Source organism: Fopius arisanus, unplaced genomic scaffold (assembly GCF_000806365.1).
Source record: "Fopius arisanus strain USDA-PBARC FA_bdor unplaced genomic scaffold, ASM80636v1 scaffold00226, whole genome shotgun sequence".
Lineage (NCBI taxonomy): Eukaryota > Metazoa > Arthropoda > Insecta > Hymenoptera > Braconidae > Fopius > Fopius arisanus.
Genome location: NW_011887965.1, coordinates 26,673 through 53,627, shown reverse-complemented (window position 1 = coordinate 53,627; position 26,955 = coordinate 26,673). Strand labels below are relative to the sequence as shown.

The 26,955-nt window shown below is 40.4% G+C and overlaps 2 protein-coding genes across 10 annotated transcripts in view; both read left to right on the top strand.

Annotated features, from left to right (window-relative positions):
• ckn (CRK like proto-oncogene, adaptor protein) overlaps positions 1-12,623 on the top strand; it is a 32,887-nt gene extending 20,264 nt beyond the window's left edge. For 5 of the 7 annotated variants that reach the window (XM_011314842.1, XM_011314841.1, XM_011314840.1 and 2 more), the window contains 5 exons: positions 6,951-7,232; positions 7,601-7,924; positions 8,405-9,129; positions 9,661-10,092; positions 10,568-12,623. In XM_011314842.1, coding sequence (XP_011313144.1) covers positions 6,959-7,232; positions 7,601-7,924; positions 8,405-9,129; positions 9,661-10,092; positions 10,568-10,828 — 2,016 coding nt within the window. In that variant the 5' untranslated portion in view covers positions 6,951-6,958 and the 3' untranslated portion in view covers positions 10,829-12,623. Of the gene's footprint in view, positions 1-1,198; positions 2,109-6,950; positions 7,233-7,600; positions 7,925-8,404; positions 9,130-9,660; positions 10,093-10,567 lie in introns of those variants that run through there. The other 2 variants (XM_011314835.1, XM_011314836.1) reach the window with 2 other exon arrangements.
• A 1,084-nt stretch (positions 12,624-13,707) lies between these two features.
• Positions 13,708-26,955, top strand: part of LOC105272634 (uncharacterized) — an 18,555-nt gene continuing 5,307 nt past the window's right edge. The window contains exons 1-5 of one of the 3 annotated variants that reach the window (XR_892799.1): positions 13,708-14,324; positions 15,803-17,179; positions 20,187-20,350; positions 23,080-23,264; positions 23,447-24,009. Coding sequence is in view for 2 of the 3 variants with exons in the window: in XM_011314832.1 (XP_011313134.1) it covers positions 16,707-17,179; positions 20,187-20,350; positions 23,080-23,264; positions 23,447-23,746 (1,122 nt within the window). In the remaining variant the exon portion in view is untranslated. Of the gene's footprint in view, positions 14,325-14,592; positions 14,698-15,802; positions 17,180-20,186; positions 20,351-23,079; positions 23,265-23,446; positions 26,517-26,955 lie in introns of those variants that run through there. The other 2 variants (XM_011314832.1, XM_011314833.1) reach the window with 2 other exon arrangements.

Genomic DNA, 26,955 nt, shown 5'->3' with positions numbered 1-26,955 from the left:
GCACAGGGTACATTCAAGTACTCAATGAGTACAATCCAAACCAACAAAAAAAAGTTAGATTTTTCAAACTTCGATGCCAACTTCACATAGCTATCTTCGACCCGTATTTCTCATATTCTTGCGAAATCTCTCTCCAATGGGGGGCCCAGCCACATCAATGAGCGTGTGTATTCGCTCCATTAATTGATGTATCTCGGTCATGTTCACCTCATTCTAGGAATAGTTTGTATCAATCATTTCGAATTTATGAGGGATTCAATCAGCATTACGAAGGGGTAAATCATCCAGTCTGATTGTTGATTATTCATAGGTGGGCAAGAGTGCTAGTCTCAGGGAAATTTTCAGTTTAACCAATGTCATTGATCATTTGTTCCACCTTAATAATCAAGGCATCCGAATAATTATATTATCTTTTTCCAGTCGTTGTATTTTTAATTATTCATTAACAATATTTATTTTATTCAAAGCCACTTGCTCTTTCCTCCATGTTTTTGTTCAATTTCGGAGATACACGTAATGTTACCTGAAAAGAAGTGAAAATTGCAATCCAGTTTGCCAACAATGTGAATCAACGAAATACAAATTGATTTATTGAGTGAAATAATTTATTGGAGAATGTATTGGGCGCCGGACTGGTCGGTCAGTATTTTTCTTAATCTTTTCGAGATTTTTTTCAGGCATTTCTTAATTTAAAAAAAATGCCATATTGTCGTCATTTAATGGCGAGAAAATCCTACGCGGCGCGCACCCAGGGTCGACCCACGCGACTCCACGAACTCGTTTAACCCACCTTCGGCCTCGTCCCGCAACCCGCCGTGTGGGTATCCCTTTTGCATTCACTCATTTTTTTTTATTTATTTCTCTCTTATTCTCTACTACCATTGGCTCTCTCTCCTACCATGCAGCTCACGTACGTATATATGTATTTTTTTTCTCCCGTCATTCGGTTACGATTTTGCCTCACACCAGTTAGAGCCTCTCCGTCAGTTTCATTCGGGCAATCGTGTCACTTGGTTACGCCTCGTACCATCATTTTTATATACATGTTCTCCAGCTGTTTTTTACTCTCGATAGTTGAGGGAGATTATAGCCGATAGAATTCGAGGGAGTTTGTCAGTGTACATGAAACTCGTGTTTATTGAGAGTCATACGATGTAAGCTAGTGACGATAACACAGCACCAGACAGTGTGTCGTGTAGGTTGATGTCATCCTCGTTCCTCTTTCCCTGGAGTCGATGTAACTTAGTCTTGAACGATAAGAACTCATTCCACTGTAGAATTTGAGCCACAGAGATAACGAATAACTGCGGGAAAATCAGAGAAGATTGAGACTTGGTGGATGAGGAAAATTTTTTAAACTCGAATTCACTTGTAATTCTCCAGAAATTCTTGGAGCTCTACTCCAATTATTTCGAAAAATCAGCGCCGCTATCTTGACATTAGCATTTCTCCTCTCTCCAAGCGAGATTTATCAGTCTCAGTGGGACGATTAATGCAACAACCACCGGAGAACACAGGAGAAATTACTTTTTTTTTTATTTTGTCTTTGGGAAGTGGAAGAAGAAAAAAAAATTTGATTCTGGATAAAAGTCGCCCACGTCCCCTTGCGTCGATAGATCGTGATCCACGACGTTGATTTCTCCGGTGTCGTGGAGGAAAGAGAGAGAAAGAGAGAGAGAGAGAGAGAGAGAGATAGGACCTGAGTATAAGGTAGACTCCGGATAAGGAGTGAAGTCGAGAGATGGCCATCACCGCTGTAGCAAGTTGCCTTGGACCCCCTCCACTGCCACCGGGCAAGCGTTTTCTCCAGAGATCCAAAAAGCTATCCTCAACTTACCTGAGCTTTCGTGATCCAGCTATCGAGGCTGGTATATCAACGCTGAATGAAACAATTCCACGTTATGCTGTCATCAAACCACTCCCACCTAGGCCAAGATCCAGGGCCTCCTATGCCGCAAATAACGATGAATTTAATTTCACGAAGAAAGCCAATTTGTTTCGGAGTCAATCAGAGGGAGATTTGTGGAGGAACGAGCATAATGGTGGCTTGAATACCTTGGATAAGTGTATCAAAGCGATTTATGGTAGTTGGAAGAACTTGATGCAACGTAAGTTTCAACCAATGAGAGATAATTTTCCCATTTGATTTCATTAAAATTCTATTATGAAGTTGTTAAACGTATGTCGATTTATCTCATTCCGCAGATAATTCATTTCACAAGTAATGCACTAATTATTTGAATAGCGAGAGATGTCATTGGTATGGGATTTGTGAATGATATTTTACAATTTTGTAACGGATAATTTAAACCGTTGAAAATGCATCATGCAGAACATTTGAGTGTTGCTCATTTTGTGATGTTAAAGAGAATTTTGCTGAAATATTTTACAATACTAGATCCACCTAGATCATAGGTGTACGAGGTACAAGTATTAATTCACGGAAGAGAATATATCGTGAAAGATTGTGCCCAGTGAAGCGAGAAGCAGGTATTCGACGGTGAACTCTGCACGGTGACGCCCGTAAACGGTAGCAGTAGCTGGACACCAGTTAGAATCGATCGTTTCAACGGATACAACGAGAGCATACCGAGTTGAACGAGCGTCTGAGTGAGGATGGGGAGAATGAGAAAAAAAAAATTGGCGAACAAAAAAAGAAGAGGGAAAAATGAAGAAGAGAATATGGCTGGGGCCATTGGGATTGTCCGTAGCGTCTCGATAAGGCATTTTCTCAGCAGCTGTCCTCATTCCAGATGGGTTTCACAGCCTCAGGATTTTCTCAGACTGGCGAAATTGCTTCGAAGGTCACACAGAGACCGTTTTAATAATTCAATGTTGCAGGACTCTTTTGAACATTCAATTCACCAGATTCTACTGATGTTGATTCCTTCCCCTTGGTCCTTCTCTCAGACTTGGACATTAGCCCTAGTTTCCTCCTCCTTCATTCATCTGGGAAATGCTCCAACTATTTTCACAGAGGGTTTTAATGGTGGATAGAAGAGGCACCCGGTGAAATTTCGTCTCCTCGTTGCACGGTACACATACGTGAGAGCATTTTCCTCCAGGACTCTAACTCGAGTAGCGAAGGAAAACCCGTTTACAGCTCTACAAGGAGATTCGTTTTATCGCGGTGTGACCATAAAACAACTGAATGGTTCCACTATCCTCACTCACGTACTAAAGATTCCGAGGGAAAATTTCAGTGCCTTAGGATTTTATATGCTGTGGAAGTACTTGGGTTTGATTTTAATGCCTTGGATTTTAGTCAGATCAGAAGTCTCAAGGTATAACAACAATTATTGGACATTCAATTTCAACGTAATGATTAAATACTTCAGAATAAACTGGAGAATGCTAAATAATAATTGTTGCCAATTATTATTTAGCATTCGAGTTGTTTATTATGGTATAAAATTTCCGAAAAAAAAGTAGGATCAATGAACAATTTTAAATATGGCTTTTTTATTTTGATAAAATTATTAAGTGGATCACTCGAAATTGGAGCGAACCGAATTCCTCGCATATCAGTGATTGAACAAGATAATTGATAATAACCAAGCATTTCATCGCTAGACGCACACCATTGTTTTCTATCGAATTATCGTCTAGCAAACCACTACAATGATTCATACACTCAAATTGGCTCGTGTGATCTCTTTCAAAACATTTAATTGCCCTGAGATCACTCGAAAGATTTATTCATTCGGTTTCATCGCATGCTCGCGCCAATGATGTAAAAAACAAATATCTCAAAACGGTTAAAACTTGCTATTAATATTACCGATGTCGTCTATTAAAGAGAACACATTGCATAAACTCAATTCATCATCGGCATTATCTGTATGTATCATCGAGATTTAGTCTCGACCGACCGGACAAATGTAAACATCAATAATGGATTGCGATCAGCCTACCGATGACTTTTTTTCCTATTTCCATGACACGTTTTACGGAAATGCTCATACTGATTGTACGTAACACGAGAGTTTTCTATTTTATTTAACCTCAAGTAGGATCGTTGAGGGACGAAATAGAGAAGGGGGTTAAATCTCAGGGCAATTCGATGGTGGGAAAAATCAACAACCTGTTGATATCAAATGGCAATTTTAGAAGCAGCTAGGAATATCCCATGTGTATTCTAAGAATGTTTTCTTTTTCTAAGGGTAGTTTAGAGAATGAAAAATTGGTTCTGTCTCGTTTGCTTCTGCCAAATATCTCTCTCAATCCTGTGGTGCCTTCATTTATGTTTCACTCTCAAACCGAACACGTGTTCCTTATTTCTCCTAATTTTTTCTTCTCATCACATTTTTGTTCATTTACGACGGAAAGTGAGAGGAGGAAAAATAAAACTGGAGACAGAGACAAAGAGACAACACGGTGTATATAAATAAGTCTCGTATTTCCGCGGCATTTCTTAAAAGCCTTCCACTGGTGCATTAGATGAGAGAGGGTGGTACGAGGAAGTGAAATTGTTGGGTATTAACGTGTGCACACGTGTCGAGTAGTTATCTTACTACTTGAGAGTAAGAAGGAGTGAATTTCGTGACGAAATCAGTCAGAGTTGGTCACTGTAGTTATCTTGCGGATGGATAACATAATGTTGAATGTTATTACTCGTCGTGTCTTTGTTATTAAAATTATTACAAAGTCCTCAACTGGGTAACAATGGTCTCTCCTTTGGTTGTAGGCCGGCATAACAGCTAAAGGACGTCCGGGTTAGTGTACGTGTCATTTTTGTACTCTCGGCTGGTGGTGGAAGGTTTTTCTCGTTCTTTTTATTCTCTCTTCTCTCATTTTTCTGGGTAATTTTTCACTTTTTCTTTGGTGGACACTTGTACCCTTCGTTTGCCTCCTTCCTCATTCTTCGGTGTGGGTTCAGTCAAGGAAGAACAGAATGTCTAGAGTACTCGTCTCCACCAAGCGGGGACTTCTCACTGTCATCGTTAACTTTTTTAGAGAGTTATTTTTTTCCCCCCCTCTACTACTGGCTTTATTTTTACTGCCAACCAATTGACATGTGGATCGTGTTGACTTTGAGATCCCAAGTTCTATCTCATTACATCATGGCGTACGCAGACTTGCTTGTCCTTCGCCTTTTTTTCACTCCCCAATTTTCATCAGAAACACCTACACACCAGGGCATTAACCACCTACACTTGGCGGAACAAGGTGAACCAATCATTTCGAGGTCGAGTTCAGAATTTCTTTTTCTCTCTCTTCGCTCTCGCTGGCATGAGAATTAATGTATTTTTGGGTTTCTTTTATCCACTTGGAACGTGAAGTGTTTTTTTCAGTAAAGCATTCAGGATGTATACTGGGTGGGGGAAAGTGTTGGACATGTACATAGAATCCTCAATCATCACTGAGTGTCACTCAGAGCTCATGGAATTTGGAATTTGTATAACACTTGCTCCTTGCGTCTCTGGGATTTCCCGATGAATTTATGAATTTATATTTTTATCGAGGAATTCAATTAAAACTAGTTTTCCACAGTGGTGAGAAGTTGTATGTTAATAGTAAATACCCGACAAAGCAACAGTTTCCCTGATAGCCAATAATTTTCGCATCCGCTTGAAATAAGCCTCATTCAACTCTCAACTTCTCAGGATAACCATTTCAGTCTCGTCTTTTTTACTCATCAACACGAATCATCGGACTTTTGTCGTACAATCTGGGTCGTGATGTTTATTTTAAAATTCAAAACAATTTTCCTCCACATGGTAAGTTACTTTCGATAAATCGGGACAGGTACAATCTTCGGGGGGGTTCAATGCGAGAGGCGCGTGCGTCTCTAGAAACGTGGGAAGACGATGAACTAGATCCGGGTATATGTTGGCATTACTACATCACCCGGGATATCGAGAAAGATGTGTCGATCGATGTTACACCGCTGTTGTGTTAAACACATTAAAAAATGGAGACATTGGGACTGAAGTTGGAAAGACATAGAGAGAAAAAACGAGCTGGGTGAAAAATTTATTTTCCACATGTGGTGAACCCGTGAACTCGTTCATGTTTTTGAAAAAAAAAAAAAAGTAAATGAGTTGAAGGATAAAATCCCTCCAGCCGAGTGGTTATACCTTTCTCCGTGTCTGCACGACATTTTCGGTTAGAACTGGTTCGAAGCCTTTTATATATATAAATTTAAAAGCCGTCCTACGCCGATGAGAACCTGTTCCACGCCGGCAACGTGTAACCAACGTCCTCCTCTTTGCATCGTGCATTCGTGCATTCGTGCATTCGTGTACACTGGAGGGATCCTTTCCCACCTTCCCTCCCAAGAGGCTATACAAACTCTTCCATCCATCCTTATTTCTACCATTGTCGTAAGCAACAGGGGGTGATCAAGCAGATATACGCACGAGGAGGACACTCCAAGAGGCGTGTGCGCCACTTCTCCTGTATATATATATAATTATATATATATATATACATATTTTTTAGTCTTATTCCTATTTATCCTTTTTTAACGACTATCCAAGGGGATTTCGACTCGTCGTTCCTCTCTTGTATTCTCCTCTACCTCGAACGCAGACGGGACAAAGGCGTTTTCACGTACAATTTACCACTCGCGTTTGTCATACTCCAAATCCGTACAATTCACTTCTCTGCCACCGATAATAATGACAAAATTGTATTCAATCCGTACGCTAATTTGTGTCATTCAAGGTGCCCCTTTAAATTCACCGAAAACAATTGGTTTGTCGTTGAGAAAGAATTGTTGAAGAGTATTCAGAAGGGAGTGAGTGTTGGTGAAGGCGGCCATCACCCTGGACTCTTTCTCGCATCATAAAGAAATCGTTACGATTTGAGAGCTCTGCGAAAGAAATCTGAAAATGTAAAAAAAGAAACAACTTAATAATAGAAAGAGTGGAGTTTATGTTACAACTTACAAATTATTGGCGCGAGCAGTGTGATCCTAATTGAGTGATAATGTTATTTTGAAACAGTTGGTGGCATGAGCCGGCCATCGAAAACAGCGACCCAGGCGAAGAAGGTGGCACCACCGGCTGTGCCCGATGTATTCCGCCACTCGGGCTCGTCCTTCGGATCGGCGGGATACGCAAGTAGCGAGGACGGCGGTTTCCTGTCGAGCGGTTGCGGCGGGGGCGGACCTGGTGACGACGGTTCCTATGGAATGCCAGCGGGAAAGAGTCCAGGACCAATTTACACGCATCCTGGATTTGCATTTCCACCAGTCGTTGGCAAATATGCCCACGCCGAGGATCAAGGTAAGGCTTCAACTTCAAAATCCTTACGTAAACGCTCAGCTCGGTACCATTTCCCAAATTAAGGAAGACGTCAAAATTTTTGTTATCACTTTTCTCTTAAGCTAATAGAGTACTACGAACAAAGGATTGATAAACATCCCACTATCTCCCTCAGTTTCCGAAATATTTCCGAAAAAATCCTGAATTCCGAAAAAATAATTCCGAAAAAACTGAGAATTTAATTAATGTGTCTGGTTTCAATTTCAAGGAATGTTGAAGTAACTCTTGAATGGCGAAACAATTGTTTAGTCTAGGACAGGGAAAACCATAAAAGGTTTAGTCCCCCATTGTTTTCCATTTCTCATTCATGATTTATTGGCACTCCTTAGGCATTGATATGACACAGAGCCCGGGTAGGGATAGCCCAGGGAGCTCTGGTTCAGGATCCGGCTCGAGACACTCCACTGCATCGCTCGATTCGGGAAGGGCATCGGGCTATCATCTTGGACCACGTGGACCTGGCGCCCTTGCATCATCACCTAGATGCTCAATCAGCTCACTCGGCAGTCATCCAGACAGGCCAGCTGACCTTGACGTTGTGCACGCATGGCTAACTGAGTTACAGTTCGAGGAGTATTTTCCTTTATTCGCCTCGGCTGGTTACGATCTCGCTACCATTACACGAATGACCCCCGAAGACCTCACGGCAATAGGTAATTGAGTATGTTTATGCTCTTAGGGGGAAGGGAATACTTTCAGTTGAGTTTCACCGGTAAAAAAACATTTGAAATACAGCAGTGGTGCTGCAACTCTAATTGATGAATTTTATTCCATTCTATTTTATTCTATTCGTACTGTAAAATTAGAGAAAGTATCAGGGGAATTTCATCGCACAATCTTTCGCATCACTGTTTCAAAGAGAAAAAAAAAAACCATTTGTTTATAATGGTTTTCAAACGGAAAATCGTGATGACACAAATAACTCGAGTCCCCCACGTTTTCCACCTCCATTAACATGAGCATTAAGTCTCAGTGACTCCAGTTGTCTTTAGTATCCATTGCATTAAATCCCTCGATAGTTTTTGACCCACAAATTGCTGAGTAAAATTGCGCAAGGGTATATTTATAACTCAATAGTTGTAATTAGATAAAATCTGATTGTAATGTTAATGTTATTTTTATTATTTCGCAAGGTATCAAAAAGCCAAATCACAGAAAACGACTGAAAGCGGAGATCGACAATCTTAATGTAGGTGATGGATTGCCGGAGCATGTACCCGGCTCCCTGGAGGAGTGGCTGAGATTATTGCGTCTTGAGGAGTATCTTGGTGCACTGCATCAGCAGGGTATGAGATCTGTTGAGGATGTCACGACTCTAACATGGGAGGACCTTGAGGACATTGGCATTGTTCGTTTGGGTCATCAAAAAAAACTTGTATTGGCCATAAAACGTGTTAAGGATATAAGATCGGGTAAGAGGGTACAGCCACTGGATTTGGCGAGACTACCACCTCATCCTGGCCATACACAGGACGTTGTGATACAGCGTGGTGGACCTGAGCTTCCATCACCCGATGAGGATTGCTCATCACCTGTACTTAGATCATTTCAACGAGTTGGAAATGAATCCTCATCGGCATGGAGAAGTATGTATGCTGCATTGCCTGGAGGAATGGAATATTGTACGGTTGGGAGGGGACCACGTGGCAAATCACTTGAAAGTTTGGAAGATGCACCTCTTGGGTATCCACCATCTCCAGCACCTGTCCAACACATCGATCCACTTGGATGGCGTCCGAGATGTTTTGAGGATGGCGATGTTACACCCACCAACGAGGTTTCATCCATGATTGAAGCTGGTGGTGGTACACTTCCTCGACCGAGACACTGTCTTGTCAGACCACGGCCCGTTGCCAAGGTAAAATACAATTAGCTATAATACGAATTAATTTTGTCCATCTGATTTTATTAACACCCTTAAACATCCGTGGATGCATGATTCAATGCATCTGATTAACGAAATATTCAGGGAATACCAAGTGTACAGTAGGTTTTTGGAAAATGAGGAAAAAGTATTGAATACATGGGGGGAAGGATGATCTCGAGGTAATCAAGCTTCTTCGGTTGTATAATCTAAATGGGTTGTTATGAAATTACAGAGTTATTGAATTTACTCACTGAGGTATTCTCAAGTTGTTTATTCTTTAATAAAAAATGCCCTGAAATATGGATACTCACATATTTAAGTCATTAAATTTGTCAGGAAATTCCTATGGATGGAGAATTTATATGAGATATTTAGCCAATGATTGGAGAAAAAGAGAGTTGAGTTAAATGCATGAGAGTTTTGCAAACCATTAATTAAATGTTTTTAAATATTATTGGTAATTTGGGTGTTACATGAATGAGAATAATGAGCTGCACTCAGTGTTATTATAATAAAAATCAGTTTATGGAACAGGTAACGGCAACCCAGGGTCAATTCAAATCGCTTCCCAGGGATTTTGATAACAAGTATCAATTAACGTATGGTTTGGAGAGTAGTCCTCATCTTCCAAAACGACGACCACCATCACCACCGAGACGACAGAGCTCCAGGGAATTGGGTAATATTGGTGGTGGTAATGGTGATGTTGTTATCGACTGTAGTGGACCAGTACCGACTGCTTGCGATGAACATCATATTCATCATCATTCACTGCATCATCCACCGCCTCCAGCGCCTGCACCGTCAGCTGCACCCTCAACTCCACAATTTCATAGACCTGCCTCCTCCATGTCACGTTCCTGGGGCAGTGTCAGTGCCAATGTCAATGAGGAACACGAACTTATTGCTACACTCGCTTTACAGCATCGTAATGGATCTGACGCTAGTTTCAAGGTAATTAAGGGGAATTATTTTTTTATTTTTTCATCATTAAAAAGTTTATCATTAAATTGAATATTTCAATCTGAATAACTTGGAAAGTCTCATTAATTCAGATGAACATTTTCTTGCTTTCGAGGTAAATGATATAATTCAGTTAAAATCTTTATGACTTTATTCGTATTTCACCTTTATTCCCAATATCATTGGGTTCCATAAAAGTCTCGGTACATTTAAATAATAAAAGGTGAGGTATTCCATTATTGTAGTCAAGTGTTACAGCTCTATTTACACTACTACGGATAAGAGAAAAAAAAAATGAATAAAAAGGAAGAACTGAAAAAAAAAGGGGATACACATAAATGAAGTTTGCTTGCGTTAAAATATCTCGAAACTCGTAAGACTTCGTCCCCAGTAGATCTTGTAGGATTTTTTATTGAAAATTGAAAGAATATAGTTCAATATTGTTTTTTTTCTTCAATTCTTACAGTCAAGTTCAAGCACAGAGTCGGATTCCTTACCGTTCGCAAATGAAAATGCTGGTACGATAAAACAACGTGCAGCACGAGTCCAGGAATACGGCAATAACTCGCCCAACCTCAGTGGACACATGGTATCTCATCAGCATCGTCCATCTAGTGGTAATGAGCCCGCAGATGTATTAAACGACATTGGCAATATGCTTGCCAATCTAACTGATGAGCTAGATGCCATGCTGGAGGAAGAGAAGCGTCAAGGCCTCAATCCATAATTGTCACTGTCTCCATAACGTGTCCTACTTTGTACTTGCGTTGCCATAAAACAATGGATCGTTGAGGAAGAACAGATTAATGAAGAAGGGAATTAAAGAGTGAGAGATAGTAAGTGAGGGAGAGAGTAAATAATAATGATAGAATTCATATTTCCTGGTTAGATGGAACAGCGATAAGTCACCGAGTCCAAATTTCCGCTATTGTTGAGACAGATAATATAGCCAGGAGGAGTGAGTTGATTAGTTACCTGCGATAATCGAATGATAAATGAAAGGAAATTAAATATTTGGAATTTAGAAATGATAGCTTCCAGTCTCATTCGATTCTTCCGGTGAAATGGATATATTTCATTTTTTTCTCACACGATATGGGGATATACACGAAACATCTTTGTATAGCTTTTTTCCTAATGCATAGCCATTAAAATACAATTTTTGGGTATTATAAACAACTTTGGGAATTTTTATTGGTGAGAATATTTGTATGATAGCCACAAATTTCATATGAGAATTTACAAATGAGATTAACTGAATTACTATCTTCACTGTATGATTGATACCAGATAGTATCTATCAACAGGGTCACCGTATAAGCCGTATAAGGTAATGAAAAATCCAAGTTTTTCCAGGGCTCATTTTTGTTTGATTGTAGTCATAAAGGAGTTTATGTTTATACTGAGCCGTTGAGTAAGCGCACGTGCAGCTTGTGATCTTTTCCCTCTTTCTTGAACCGAGCTTATTTTTCTTGACGTCGCCGATAGAATTATCACTATGTCTTCTTTCGTCGAATTATAGTTCTCTCAGACATTCCACTCGAGGCCCATTTTTTGTAGCTCACCGTCCTTCTCGGTAACATAAAGAGGAAATTATAGAGAAAAATTGCCAAGAGGAAGCACGCAAATACGTAGTACAGATGAGACTCTGTACTTTGTTGGTTTTTGTTTTCGTGAACAAAGAGAATTAAATGATAAAAATGAAGGGAGTGTCCTTGAAGACTCGACTGACTCGAGAACTTCTCATGAATCGATTGTGTATTTTAAAAAATTAACAAAAACAGAATGAATATGTAAAATTACATAAAAGGCTGACAGATGTTGAATTGAATCATGAATAATGTGCACCGGTAAAGCACAATTATCCAGATGCCAATTGATGTTTTTTTTTTAATATTTATTATGCACTAATAAACGTAACGTAAACGAAAACATATTGCTTTACGTGACGTAACAAATGTTATAGTGATAAAGCGCCCAGCTGTACAGGGTGCCCGGCAAGTTCCGTATATGTTTTTTTTTTAAATATAATTTAGACGAGAGAGAAAAAAAAACTCGGATGAACGTGAGAATTGAGAGTGAGAGTGTGAGGATCTAGGTAAGATTTTTTCAATTTTTGGAAAATGCAATGTGTACAGTTGTTTACTTCATAACTGAAAATTGACATAAGGTGCATTAACTTAAATAAGAGAAATGTAACGTCATCACTCCTCTGGCGCTCCAGTGTGCCCAGAATAAAAATTCAAAAAACTTTGAAGATAATAACATTGCACTGTAGGATGAAATTGTGCTCCCGCCCAATTGTGAAACAGATATGGAAACTAAAAACGATGAACCGCTACTTAATCTGCTAAAGGAAATGAAAAATAAAATTTGATGAAAAAAATTAATAATGTTCCGATATTACTCGGGTCGAGAAATTGTCTTGTTAACTATTGTAGGTGTATAGTTATATATAGAAAATACTATGGAGTGGCAGTGAATTTTGGAGTTTGTCGGAAGTTTCCGTTCCAAATGAAAAATCAAAGAGACTCTCTAAATATTAAAAAAAAGTAAAAGTAGGTATAATTCTCCAGGTTTGAGGGACCCCATTTCCGCTTAAAATTTCCCCATACCGAGGACAGAGTCAACAACAAAAACAAAATTTACCCATCAGTATTGTCATTATAACAGCGCACCATTCCGATAACCTCTACAATCACTACTTTTCCATGGTGTATAAAAATATTATATGTATACATATATACATATATATGTATATATATATATATATATATATATATATAGAAGAGTAAAAGAAGTAAAGAAACATAGAATAAAAATTTAGTTATAGTTTTTGTACAAAAGGTACACGCCCGCTGGTTCTAAAAACTGTATTCCCCCCTTCCCTCTCCCTCTCCCCATTCCTGATAAGATCACTACCCTTCCATGTTGATTTTCCAACGCATTATATTACTTGGTTAAAACATTATAGAGATGATTGAAATAAAGCCGATTGAAATAAAATGGGTAAACAAATTTTTCACCCAAATTCCCCTTGTCCCTTTTTGCCAATCCTTGCAACCGCAAGAACTCTGTCACTGTGTCGAATCGCTGATTTCTACACCGTGAAATGAACAAGCGAAAAGAAGTGGTTTTAAAAAGCCATCCAGAAGGTAATAAGATCGAGGTGTACAGCAGTGATATTTGAAATACGATAGTTGAAAAGTGAGGAATGCCAGAAGCAAATGTCTCCACAACTGGGAAGTATCCACTTGCTCCAAGTTTTCGTCTGGCATGAGAATAAAGTGTAATATACAAGCTTGAGAAGTGGTTGAAGTACACTACTCCCTTGAAGATGGTGAAACAGGGCTTGAAAGCGTCCGGTATAAAGTTACCCCGTTGTAAGCCTTATCGTACGCCAATGTCCCTGAATGGTAAAAGAGGGGGAACCCCAGAGTTTCTCATTCACATGCAGTGGCGCAGGACACAAAGGGAAATGAGGAAAAAGGCGTCAGTGGATAGGAGGTAGGATAGTGGGGATAAAAGGAGTGAAAAGGAGTGTGGAGGAAGGGAAAATCTCTTGGTTGCAGACAACAAGGAGAAACAGTAAGCGCTGAGTGCCTATGTGGTGTTCATCCTGCTGCATTAAAACTGATGCTTGGGATAAAAGGTTTAGAGCCATTCGCATTCATCTTGACTTTGCATCCTCTGCATCTAAGGTACACAAAGAAGTCAAATGCTACGATGTATGTGGGGTGGTCGGGTGGATTTAACCCAGTGGCGTAGGAGATATAAGTGAAAAGTGGTGTGTGGGAGAATGGCAGTGTATTTTTCTACTGTGCTACCACTGGCCCATGGAGGGGAGCTCTACCCTCGATCCGTATTGCCGCACGGTGGGAGTGAAACTGGAGGTACTATGAAAATCTGACATTTGCCTGTACGCGTCAGAAAAGACAGAGCATTGCGCACAGTGGCAGCTTTGTACTCTGACGTTTTTTGGTAGAGCGCGTGCTCCAAAAGTCTCTGTTATGCTACTCGTGTGTCTCGTGTAGTGTCCAGTGGTTTTCCGGAGCGTGGAGTTTTCACCGTGAAAAAATCATTTCAGGAGGACCAGAGTGCCAACATCCAAACTTGCCATTAAATGAACCCCGTGATATTTCAACATTTCAATAGAATACTATTGCATCGGAGTTTTCTCGACATTTGCATTTAGTGCTTTTGTGTTGTTAGTGAAATGAAAGGTGTGTGATTTTGCAATAATCATTTGTGTGTTCTTCAACGGAAAGAATCGTTTTATTTTTTACGACAGAGTCTTTGAAAAGTCTATTCCTCACTCCATCCAGGATGAAGCTAATTGTTTTTTTTTTGTTTTTTTCTTTCTTTCATCTCAGTTATTTTTTTTTTATTTTGAAAGAAAACCATGGTAAAAAGAGAAAGGTATGGATGATTCTCTCACGGACTTCTCTAGAATGGGATCAAGTGAAGGAGGATGGAGTATCTACTGTAAGAACTTGTTGGGCTGGCATGGAGTCGATATTATTCGCTAAAGTGTGCCGATCGGTCGGAGTGTCAGGAGAGAAGGCGCGCGCGTGGCCAATTTCGGTGTTGTTATAGGTAGAATTGCACCTACGGGAGGACACCGTGAATGCTATTATTTCGCAATGGGTCGAGGTCAGATGAAGTACGACAATGGGAAAATGGAACACAGACCAAGAGAGATTGTCGAGATTCGATGGGCTGGAGTTGATGCACAGCCTCATTAAAGAGAAAATACACAATTGGTTGACGTCAACTGACTTTCTTCATAATTTATTTGCGCGGACCGAAGGGACAAAAGCACGAAAGCACGAAAGCACGAAAGGACTTATGTCAAAAGAAAAAAACATTTGGCCTTTTAGCAAAATTGCAATAACTGACAAATCGTAGAAACGAGGTAACAATTGCGCGTGAGATAATTCAGCGTTGAGCGCGTAAATCGTCGGATTTTTTGTATTCAATCTCTTTGGTAAGAAAAAGGAGAAAAAAAAGAAGTCGGTCGTTTGAGTTGAGCGGTATATGGGAGTACGACAGGAGAGAAGGTTTCCGCGGATAGTACCGTTTGTCAAAACGGTCAGCCACAAACGCGCCAACTTAAAGGGGGTAATCTTTGATGTATAAATGTTTCTGTTACCGTTGTAAATGCTTAAAAGCCCCATGCGCCAGACAGTAGATTTTTATATCACCATCGGTACACACCGGCATAATGTTTTTAATTTTACAATTCACACTCACTCTATCACGATTATACGATGGCAGAGTAAGAGCAGAAGAGCAGAAGAGCAGAAGAGCAGAAGAGCAGAAGAGCAGAAGAGGGCGGGGGGGGGGGGGGGGGGGGGGGAGGGGGAGTCTTTCTCATTTCGGTTTGGTCTTTGCTCTTGTTTTGCGGAATAAAAGCCTAGAAATACGAATAATTATGTTTAGTGATGGGGGAGACACGAGGAGCATTTAAAACGCGTGCCACTGTGTGGAATGTAATTCGCTCGAGAGAATTATCGATCGAGTGAACGCGCAATATTTAATCGCTAATGGGAATACTCGAAATGAACATCGGGACGATGAAATTTAATAGTGAATTGAGAGGATTGCATTGGTATTATTCTGATTTGTTTTTGTATAAAAATGAACATTGTAAAATTGTCATAGTCTAGTGAATGTTAAAACGTGTACTTTTCATTTTCAGACCGGGCATACGTGACCGGTTAACCAGAGCTGAAACGGTGCTTTCATCAGCGGGGGAAGAAAGAAAGAGAGAGAAAAGTATAGAAGGATCTCCGAGAGAATAGGGAAGGATGTGATATCGCCAAGTTGGAAAGAGAAAAAGAGATAGAGCAGTTGGGTGAAGAGGAGATATACGAGGCCGTTGGTTAGCCAGTAGTATCCGATAAAAAGAGAACGGAGAGCAATTTGGGCTTTAACACTCTAGAGACAAATGAAAAGTCAGGGAATATAATACAATTGCCTCTTCCCATACACAGTAAGAACTGTTGCATTGAGAAGTTAATGGAAACAACGAGTCAAGTTGGCAAGTAATTTTCATGCTTGAGTACATTTTCACGGGAGAATGGTGATAATGGATGAGGAAACGAATTGACGAAAGCTCAACTCCTCTCGAACGAATGAAAAATGGCAATTTTATTATTAAATAAAGGAGAAGTATTATAGAAAATTCCGTTTATACAGCGAATTGAGGGGAACAAAGGAGACGCACAGGGTCGTACGAGTGAAAGAGAAACGGATTAAACTACACATAGCATTGAAGGAGCGGCACAAAAAAGGCGGAGGAAAAAAATAAAAGGGAGAATACTGAACGAATGGTTGAGTGCGATAGAGACGGAGGATAAAGATGAGACGTGAATAAAGGGAAATACCTGTCGATTGAGATTTTGAGCTGTTTGGGGATTTGGTGATTCGGGGTGCGAGGTGGCGGGTGAAATTACCACGTGGATACGTCACAGCAAAATTCTCTGAATTTGGGGATTTTTCGAGTACCAGAAGAAAGTGTGTGTGTGCAGTAAGAGTACCAGAGGGGAAAGGGACAAAGTGGGCGAATCGTTGCTGTGGAGATCGATGTTCAGGGGTGTACGATGGCCGGGGCGCTGTCCGAGAACGCGCCGAGACCGGTGAGCATTGTAACCGTTGATGCTGGCGGTGGTACGAGCGTTGAAACACCACCGGTACCAACAACCGATCTCACCCACGAGACTAGATGTCAGAATGGACGTGATAATCGTGAGACAACGCGATGCTTTGCCTCGACCGAGGCACAAACTGAGAATACCCCGAGGCTCATTGAGGATGAGATAAGGGATGCAAGGAGACGAGAGAGAAGGGTCCGGAGGCATCACCGCAGGGCCATGAGGAGTTGCTCGATGCCACCGAGTTATCCTGGTGTGCCCGGTTGTGTTAATGCCGCTGCTGGCATTGGCACAGCTCCGGGTATGCCCCTGGTACAACCAGTGGGGGGTTTTCTCCATCCACCGCCACCACATCTTGGCCTCAGGGGTCTCAGCCTCGGTCTGCCATTTCCAGTGCCCACCAGTGTTTCTGCCTTCGGCAGGTCAGCAACTTTTAACTCTATAACGGACCTTTTATTTATCGATATTTTTCATCACCTCTATCGCACCTCTCCATCTTCCCTCCAACTACTATTTTCTTCTTTTTTACATGTCTTGATAACGGGCCCCGATTCTGGCTATACGGGGCACCAACCAGTCTTACGTCAATGATTTATTTCGGCTGAATAGTATGCCTCGGATGTATTGTCTCGGATGTATATCAATATTTCAACTGACATTTCAATAGTTTTTTTTTTGTTGAGTGATTGAAAAGAGAAATTCGTTGTAGTGATGAAATGAAATGTATTCAATATTCCAATGACTATTCGATGTTTTTTTTTTCTTTGCTCGAACATTTCTCTTGTGTCTTTCACTCGTTTGTATCTCTGTACATGCCAGATTCGCTTTCGAGACCCTCGGCAGCTCTCATCAGCAGTTACGCTCTGGTAGCAATTGAATTTCGACTATGTCAGTGTGATTTTAAGCCCGACTTCACTCCAGTCAGAATGACTGGTGGAAATTAATCGAGTACAGTGGCTAGTGTTTCTTTTTTTTTTTTTTGTGTGTTTAAAGATCATTCAGCGAGTTGAGATATCAGCAGCCTTGACTCAAGGCTTTTATTGCACGTGATTCTCCTCGAATCTCCCATATTTCCTGCATTAGCATTTTTTGTGCACTTTGAGATTGTAAATACCGCGTGCCAGGTGCTCGATGAATATTCCTTTTCCCCCGACGTGCAAAGTGGCGCGCCTTTATTACACGCAGTAGCCCATAACCGAGAGGAATATATTCAAGAGAGACCGTGTCTTCTTCTATATGAGAAAATTCCACAAGCGGAAAGGATGAATCGTGCAATTGCACGCCCCTAGCCTAACTCGAAGACAATGAACTAGACTCGCAGATACTGATACAATTTCCAATTCGAGTCGCGTGCGCATGGTTAAAAAAAAAAACACATTTTCCTTCCGCTTCAATAAATTAATTCCGACCGGTTTAGAAAAAGACAGTACAAAACCTGAAAAATGAATGGAGGAAGTTCACTCGTGTCAACGGAGACGCGAATTTTCCGGTTTAATTGAAATTTATATATCATTTTAACGCTTGCATTCTCCTCTTTCACCTGAAACTGCAGCTTTAACGAGGTACCGAGTGTTACGACACATGAGCTATGAGGATAGAGACTTCGGGCTCTTTCAGGCTCTCGGAGTGGAATACAAAAGATGCAGAAGCCAAGAGAAATTCCGGTTGACGGATAATTGCGGAATACCCGAGAGTGCAACGATACAAAATTTTGCACACACTACGTGTATTCCCACGTGTCACTGGGTTAGTTAGTCCTCTATATACTGCTTATTCTGGTTAATGAGTAAAAAGCGCCTCTTTGCTCGATGATTCCTTTCGGCCAATTGATGCTGGAGTAACATGCAATAACTCAAAGAATTACATTGGTTCGTCTATCTCAAAGAGATTTCATTCGGACATAGGCCGAGTGGTGTAGGGCCTTCTGTATCGTCTGTACCGCATTTCAGTTTTGTAAACGAAAATCCAACTTGATTCGATGGACTCCCTGGGATTTTCATGAGCGTGGCTCGTGGGGGAGGGGAGGGGGCGGCATCGAAATAGCAGAGTGAATCTATATATTTACGCTTGGGTGAATCAAACGTACCGAGGGGTTGCTTTTATGCTCTTGCATGCAGTATGGCCTTTATTTTTCGTGAATCATTCCTGTATTTTTTTCCCCCATCTCACCCCTCCCGTGCCTCGGCCAATGGCCCTGGATCGATGCCCTGCACACGTGCTTGTCAAAAAACATTATATATATGTACACTTCTTAATGGTCAGAGATAAAAAATAATAGCTGAATAAGAAAAAAAAATTCTCCCCTTTCATTTGACTTCTGAGTTTAGGTAGATAAGAGTTTAGAGAGATGGAATAGGATTGGAGAAATGGGGGTTTTAGGTATTATGAGATATCGGGGAATTAACCGTGTGAGGGGCTGCTAACAAATTAAACTTTTCGGTATCGTGGCTTGTTGGAAATCTCTAATACCCTTCAATGGCACACCGCCTACTACATCGACCCTTCATCTACTGAACCCGACGATTGGCTCGTTAAATGTGGATAGTTTCCCTTCTAGTTGGTTGGGAGTGAGAACGGAGGGGGTGGAGGAGAGGCAGGTGGGTGCACAGTCTGTTTTTGGACGTTTGGAAAATCGATAATTTATCAGAACGCTCCAACAAATGCTGCATATAGCCCACCTCTAGTACTGATCTTTACTGCAAAACAAAGACAAATCTCAATGATTATGGATGTGCCTGAAAATAATAATTGATTTTTATCCTTGATAAGTTGTTGCTGACTGGAACAACTAGGTAATTTGGCATTGGGTTTATCCGGATGAGGGAAAGTGAGTCCATGTTAATCCCTTTTGCAATTGCCCGTGTAGATGGTTTTTCCATTAAACATTTCTCTCTGGAGTGAGCGACACAACAAAAGTTTATCAATAAAGTTGGAAAAAGGTGTGGCTAGTGCTTGGCATTTAATTTTTCGCCAGAATTTTTCAATGTTTCGATTAGCTCAGCGAGATAGACAACAAAACTCGTACACGGAAATAAAACTTGTGCCATGGGAGAGCACTGCACTTTCTATTCCGCTCGTCATTATACCCACGAGCGCGTTCTGCTCGGGTTTGGTAAAATTTCTCTGAAATATTGGTTCACCGATGGTGAAATTTCACTGGTACGTGAATCGAGTAAATCGAGATGAGGGGCAATAAAAGGGTAAAAATCTCCACTTGATTTGTATGGCGGTGTGAGTTAGAGAGACCAGAGAGATGAAAACTGGTAGTGTCTATGATCGGTTAGTGGTTTTACGATGGGGGAAATATAAGTGAGTTGGTGAGCCTCAGAGGCGATGAAGTTTTGAAGGAGAGAAACAAGATAAAAGAAATAAAGTGTATGTCAGTGGGTCAGTGCTCTGTACTGAACGTCGTGGATTTTCTTGTTACAGGGACGCAGTGCCGAAGCAATGTTGTGGCTTGGGCTCACCACCAGTTCGCTGGTCAATTCTCGGTGTTGGCATCGTCGGGCTAGTTTGTGCAGCTGCTGGAGCTCTACTTGGTGCCCTCAGGGCAACCGGTCGTGACCATATAGCCGTATCGCTTCTCATGATTGGTAATAAACTTTTCTCCTTCTTCTCCCACTTCACTTTGAAATACCATCATTTCGGAATCTCCACTACTAACTCTTTTATTGATCCAATTTTATGGGACTAGATTAAAACTTCTAGTTACATTTTAGCCTTTATTGGTCACAACCGAACAAATATAATAGCAAAATCACTGTGTCATTTCATTATTACAATCATGCACCGACAGCTCATTTTAATAATTGCTTTATTACTCTTGCGTATGGTATCAATCGCTTGCTAATCATTATCCCCTGTGATTAACTTCGATTATATAATTATGTGTCAATTGTACACTTGGAAAAAAATGACTCCGCTGTTGGTGCTATTCACAAAACGGATTGGAAAAAATTCGATATTTGAAACTTGATTCAGTCCTAATCAATTCTCAAGCTTCCGCTGGGATATTCAACTCAATTCACCGTGTCCCTCTACTGCTTCGTGATGGGCAATATTTTTTCCTTTCAATCTCATCATTTCACGGAAATCTTATTTGTTAGCAATTGGTCGCTTCTCTCAGTGGGCTGGCTGTAATCTTTAATGATTCATGCCCACCGAGGTTTGAAATTGATCCAACCGAGTTTGATAACACCCAGGGACTATAGCCATTATTAAATCACTTCAGGAACACACCGTAAATCCATTTTTGATGCATCTATATCTCTGGATATAGGATCACTGGGACAATTGGATATCTCGCAATAGCAAAATATCCTTCTGTCTTTCTCTATGACCCACTTGCCAACTGTCTGGTATGTTACTTGAAAAGGGTAAAAATTCATCGAGGAGTGAGCGCTTTTTTGGATGCAGTCCATTTAGAATTCTATTCATACGCAAAATTCTCAGTGACGGTTGCCCATGTAGATCTAGTGGACCTCGTAATACATGGCCTAAACAAATAGACCAGGTGCACCATGTCCAAAGAGTACACACAGTCAACCTTGTGACATTATTAAAGCAGTTGGACAACTTGTGAAGCGCACAATGCATTGCGTAAATGAGAGACAACGAAATCCTAAAACATTGCAAAACAAAGAGTCATCAAGGCATAATTCGAGCACGTACATCGGCTATGCTTCTCCAACCTTGCTACGATAAATTACTGATGCAAATTTTCAACGTTCAAGAACGTGGGAGCGTGACGCTGTATAACCGTCAGGCACCTTGAACAAATTGTCATATTTTTGTATCGTAAACCTCGTCCAGAGATTATATTCAAATGCATGGAGGCTCTTTACAAGGCTCGTTTACCAGTATTAATCATGTCCGACGATTAAACGGTATGACAATAAAATGTAATTTTAAATCAAATAAAATCACATTGAGGTGGTTTAAATGTGTGGGTTACAAATGCGGGCATGTGCAAGCAATAGATACATATCGGGACCGCTAATTTTACTTCTACTAAATGTCCCCCATGGAACAAAGCAATTGTTCTATACAACAATCACTATTAATTACTCTCAGCTTCATATTTATTGACAAGTCATTAGTTGATGCAATATGCTGGTTCACTCATTCCACTTCACTTCATTCCGATTGCTATTAAAATGCGCATGGGAAGATTAATGTGAAACTTCTCAACGATGCATTGACCATTCCAATGCAGTAACTAAAAACATCCAATTAAGCATTTGTCAGTAAAAAAGTTGTTATTTCGACAAACTTTAAGTCAAACTCAATCTCATCTCTGAATCTCAACTAAGCAGTTACAACAAGCCTGCCTGAAACGTTGATAAAACTTTCTATTATGTGAAAATCGTTGGACTCGGTAACAATGAGGTGAAAATTAAACGCGATCGCTGAATGTTGGCTGACTGAAAGACCCCCCCCCCCCTGTTATCCACCAAAATTGATAGATAGAATATGTGAGGAGTGGATATGTGGGAGGTCATTGGAGAATACAAGACAGGGGGGATGTGCTTGGTGTCCGTCGACGACAGACGGCTGACGGGTTTCCAATGGAATCGAAATACATTGTTGTATACATTGCATTCTATCGGGGAGTTGTATGTACGTTGTTTAACACAGGACGATGAGGTCCATGGGGTTGGGTTGAGCTGTGGAGTGTGGGGCCGAGAGGGGCGAGGGGGTCTGCTATCAAGAAGGGGACGGCAACGTAAGGGGAATACAGCAACTGAGTTCGAGGACCTGAATGCAAACCTCTCTCGAGTACAGCCAGACCAAGGCGAATAAGCTATCGTTGAATGCAATGCTCTACCCTCATACATAATTTGAAAACGTTGCATTTTACTGATACATATATACTTGTTATTGCGCAAGGAACAATGCTTACGTATCTTGACGAAAGCACGGGAGAGAGGTAGAGTTCTCATCCTCGTCATCGCTCAATGCTTTTACATTTCGCCGTCTATCATCCAAGTAACGACAACTCCCGACATATTCCCCTCGCCTTTCCTCGTCAACACTTCTCGTACAGTCTATATAGCCCACGGGGATTTAAACTTTAAACGAGTATTCACGAATAAGAGAAAATGTACACAGAACAATAAAGGAAGAATGGGATGGTAATAAAAATAGGGAAAATAAGAGGTGTCGGGAGGAGTTGTAGATGAAAAAATGCCCACATACGAGATGGCTTGTTTTGTTTTTGTTTCTTTTCTTTTTATTGCAATATTTCTTCTTTTTTTTTCACACACAAGTGAGTTGGGAATGACTAACCACTGGATATGCATTCTGCATTTATCTCTTGCAGGTATAGGAGTGGTCTTAGTGACGGTGAGTGCAGTGGCATGGCGAGTGACCAGTCGAGAAAATTGCGGCAGCTTCTTCGGTTTCACAGGGATCTCAGCAAGGATTCCACCGGCGAGGCCGATGCATCCGTACGCGGCCATGATCTATCCAGAATTCCAGTTTAGAACACCACCACCGAGTTACCAGGTAAATATAATTGGGTCGTTTGGCCAGACAGGTTGATTATCCGTTTATTATTTGCTGTAGTGTTGGGTATGTTGAGGATAATTACCTTCACATTCGTTTTTGCGCCTCTCTGATTTTTTTTCATTGTTGCTTGGTGTCTATTTTTTTTTTTGTTTTAAAATTCTCATTATTTTCTCCAATAGGCGAGTATGCAGGAGTACAGACTCCGGCTTTTACTGCTCGACAGACTCCAGCCAACATCATCACCACCACCAACCTACAGATCGAATACAGCGAGTATAATAGCACCGTGTACAACACGTGAAAGCCGACCACCAAGTTACTGTGGCCGTACTAATGTCACTCCAAATGCAACACTGGCGCCGTCCAAGAAGGACGCTAATCTCGTTAGAATTGTTCAGACTGAGTCCGAACCAGTCATACTCAGTGGTGATCAAACGCCACCCGTGCAGGCCGCGGTTGAGGTACTCGCTCATCTGTAATTCATTCTAAAAACCAGACAATTAACATTTTTACGGAAAAACAATCGGTAAATGTCAACGTAAAGTGGTGGATGATGATTATCGCTGTGGCTTCCTGTGCAATAGTAACGAAAATTATCCATCGAAAAAATTTAATCGACCACCAAAACACTTGGGTATAAAAATTTTTTGGATAAAAAGAGAGAAGAAAATTGGAAAACCTTAACCGAGAAATGTTAAACCGCTGAAACGAAAGTGCACTTCACATCGGCCTCAGCCCGGATGTAAGTAATTGTGTGTCACATTGGAGAACATGATGCGTTTGTTGGGGCACAGGGAGGCGGACATTTGTTATGCTTTACTCCTTGGACAACGATTTAACGCTACGGTTGTCCTTAACTTGTCTCTGCACACTGTAGATAGGGATACAAACTTCCGCTCTTCCGTAAATTTTTCCAGTGCTGTATATTGCTCGTTGTGCTTCGTACCTGTGATTTTTTTTTTTTTTTTTTTTTTTCACTGGGCGTCGACAGACCATGAGAGGTGGGACGTTTGTCTTCGGCTGTGTGTCACAGATTCAACGGCATTGCTCTATTTGTTTTGTTCCGGTGAAATAGACTTTTGAGGCAGGGGAAAATAGAGTACACCGAGAGAAATTTTTGTGAGGAAATTCACCTGACAATGGCTCGAAAATTTTTCATTGAAATGCAGGAAACGTGGGGTTAAAACTAGAAGTGGAGAATCCACTTTTTGGGAAATAAAGTCTCGTGTAGATTTTATTCCTTTCATTGGGCAGCATTTTGTCAGCATATTAACGAACGTAGTTGGGCAGTTAGTGAAGAGAAATTCCCGTCTCAATAAATATGATGTATGATGGGCATTAGGCAATCTCATCCGGTAGAATTGAGGGGAAAATACTGTTTACCGGTTGCCCTTTTATCGTGACAAGAAAAATTATTCATTTCCGTCCGGCCCTTCACATTCATTATTTATATTTATAATTGAAAAGAAATTGCAAATTTCACTACGAATCAAATGAGTACATGGGAATTAATGATTTCAAATGACGGAGAAAAATTTTCAAAATTACCTCTGGACATTTGATTCAAAAAATTTAAACGATTTCATAATTATTCATAATCTTTCACCAGTAAATTTTTTCCATTCTTCTTCTCCGGGCACTCGTACCACATGCAAATTCCCCAAATTCTCATCTTTTTCTGCCTTTCGATGATACGAGATAGACGAGGGTAATATTACCGAATTCCACTATTTGAAAAAAAATTCCACTCGTGACCTGCGTTTGACTCCAATCCTGGTGACTTTTTTAATCGTATTTCAATCCCCAACCCGAAGTATTTTGCTATCGCAATAGGGTCATCGATTCTGCCAGATGGAAATTCAAATATTTCTGCGATAAAAATTCGATATACCAGCCAATATCGAGTTTGTGTTCTCCAGTGTGTCAAATACCACGTAAACTATTGTTTTTGTTTCGTTTGTTTTTTGGATTGTTCATTAAATCAATGTATACATTTTGGTTAATCTGGCTCAGGCAATTTCACATATGTCCTTTCATTTTAACGATTTATTATAATTGAGGGATTTGCTGAATTTAAAACCGAGTGATAATTGGAACAGATAGGCAGGATGGAGAAGAATCCTGGTTATTCGGGACTCCGAGTGTGCAATTAAAAAGCGTGAAGAAGAATTTCACGGTACGGTACATGGCCAAATGGTAGTGCAGTGATTATATTTATTCATTCTCAATGTTTAAATTATACAAAGTCACTGGGCGAGCCGCATAACATCTCACATCCTCTCGATTTTCAAAGTCACACTTTCTTTCCACGTTTTTTTCATACATTTTGTAAATAGAGGTCTTGCGACTGATAATGGCTTTTTTCTTTGCCGTTAATGTTTGGATAGTGTATTGCTTAGTGGAGGTATTGGGCGGTATTCAGTGAATTGCGTTGGAATTTTGCATATTTTGTAGAGTTTTTTTTTTCAATTACCGTCAATGTCGAGAGACAATTAGAATTTCAATGTGGACGACACCATTAACGCAATTGCTGTGAAGAATTACAAGTGACGAGTCTGTTTTTCCGACACCTCTCTGAAAATCGTGAGAAAAAGGTCAGTGAGATAAGGACCAGTGGTGGTAACTTTGTTTTAGTGTTTACATAATTTCGAGGCTTTTATGACAAGAAAGCCTAACGAGAGATTACAATCTTCTCCTCAGTACCACTTCCACTCGAACAATTGTTCTCGTAGAAACGTGATTACGATGGAAACGAGTATTTCTCTGTTGGCATTTGATATTTCGAATGAGTTTCAATATTTTCTCCAAGTGCCTGGAACTTGAACGTGCAAAACGAGGGATCGTTAATCTTATTGATTTATCATCTCGGATTCATAAATTGATGTATTTGAAATATGACATGCAATTCGTTTTTAAAATGAACGTTTTGTTTGTAGACTAACGTATGACATTCGGCTTGCGCTGTTCGATGGCGATAAAAGTTAACATTTTATGTATCTCGGTAGTTGTCTTTGGAATCTGATACCCCATAATACCAAACTCGCAATGCATACAGAGGTATGAATTAAAGAGGATTGACTGAAGTAGAGGCTCAGTTCTGGGGGTTGGAGTGACCCCAGCGGCATCGTAGTACTGCACCCCAAGAGAGGGAGAGCGCAACACGCAACGCTGTGGTGTCCATCAAGTCGACGGGGTGAATTTTATTTTCTGCGGTATGAATGCTTTTTGTTTTTCATTTATTTAACTGAAATTTAGCCGTCTGTAGAACGTGCGGAAGGGGGAAACCACATCTTGTGGAATTTCAATGGAAAAAATTAGTCAATATATTGAAGATATACCACTAATGAAATTATATTTTTATAATAAGCTAAGTTGTCGAATCGGCAACGCGCTTGACTGGCACGCGGATGGCTTGGGTTCGATACCAGCGTCAATCATTTTTTTTTTTTTCAAAATCATTCCAATTTTTTTTTTATAACTGGCTAATTAATAGAAATATTGTCTAAAAACTGAATATTTGAAAGTCGAAAAGATATACAGTGAAGTTGAAAAATTCGAAATTGTTGAAAAAAAATGAGGGTAATATGAACATCGAAAAATTCGAAATATTTGAAAAAGTATCAGGGTAACATGACAATCGAGGAGCTATTCACTGAAATTTTCACTGAAAGTGAAAAATTCGAAATTT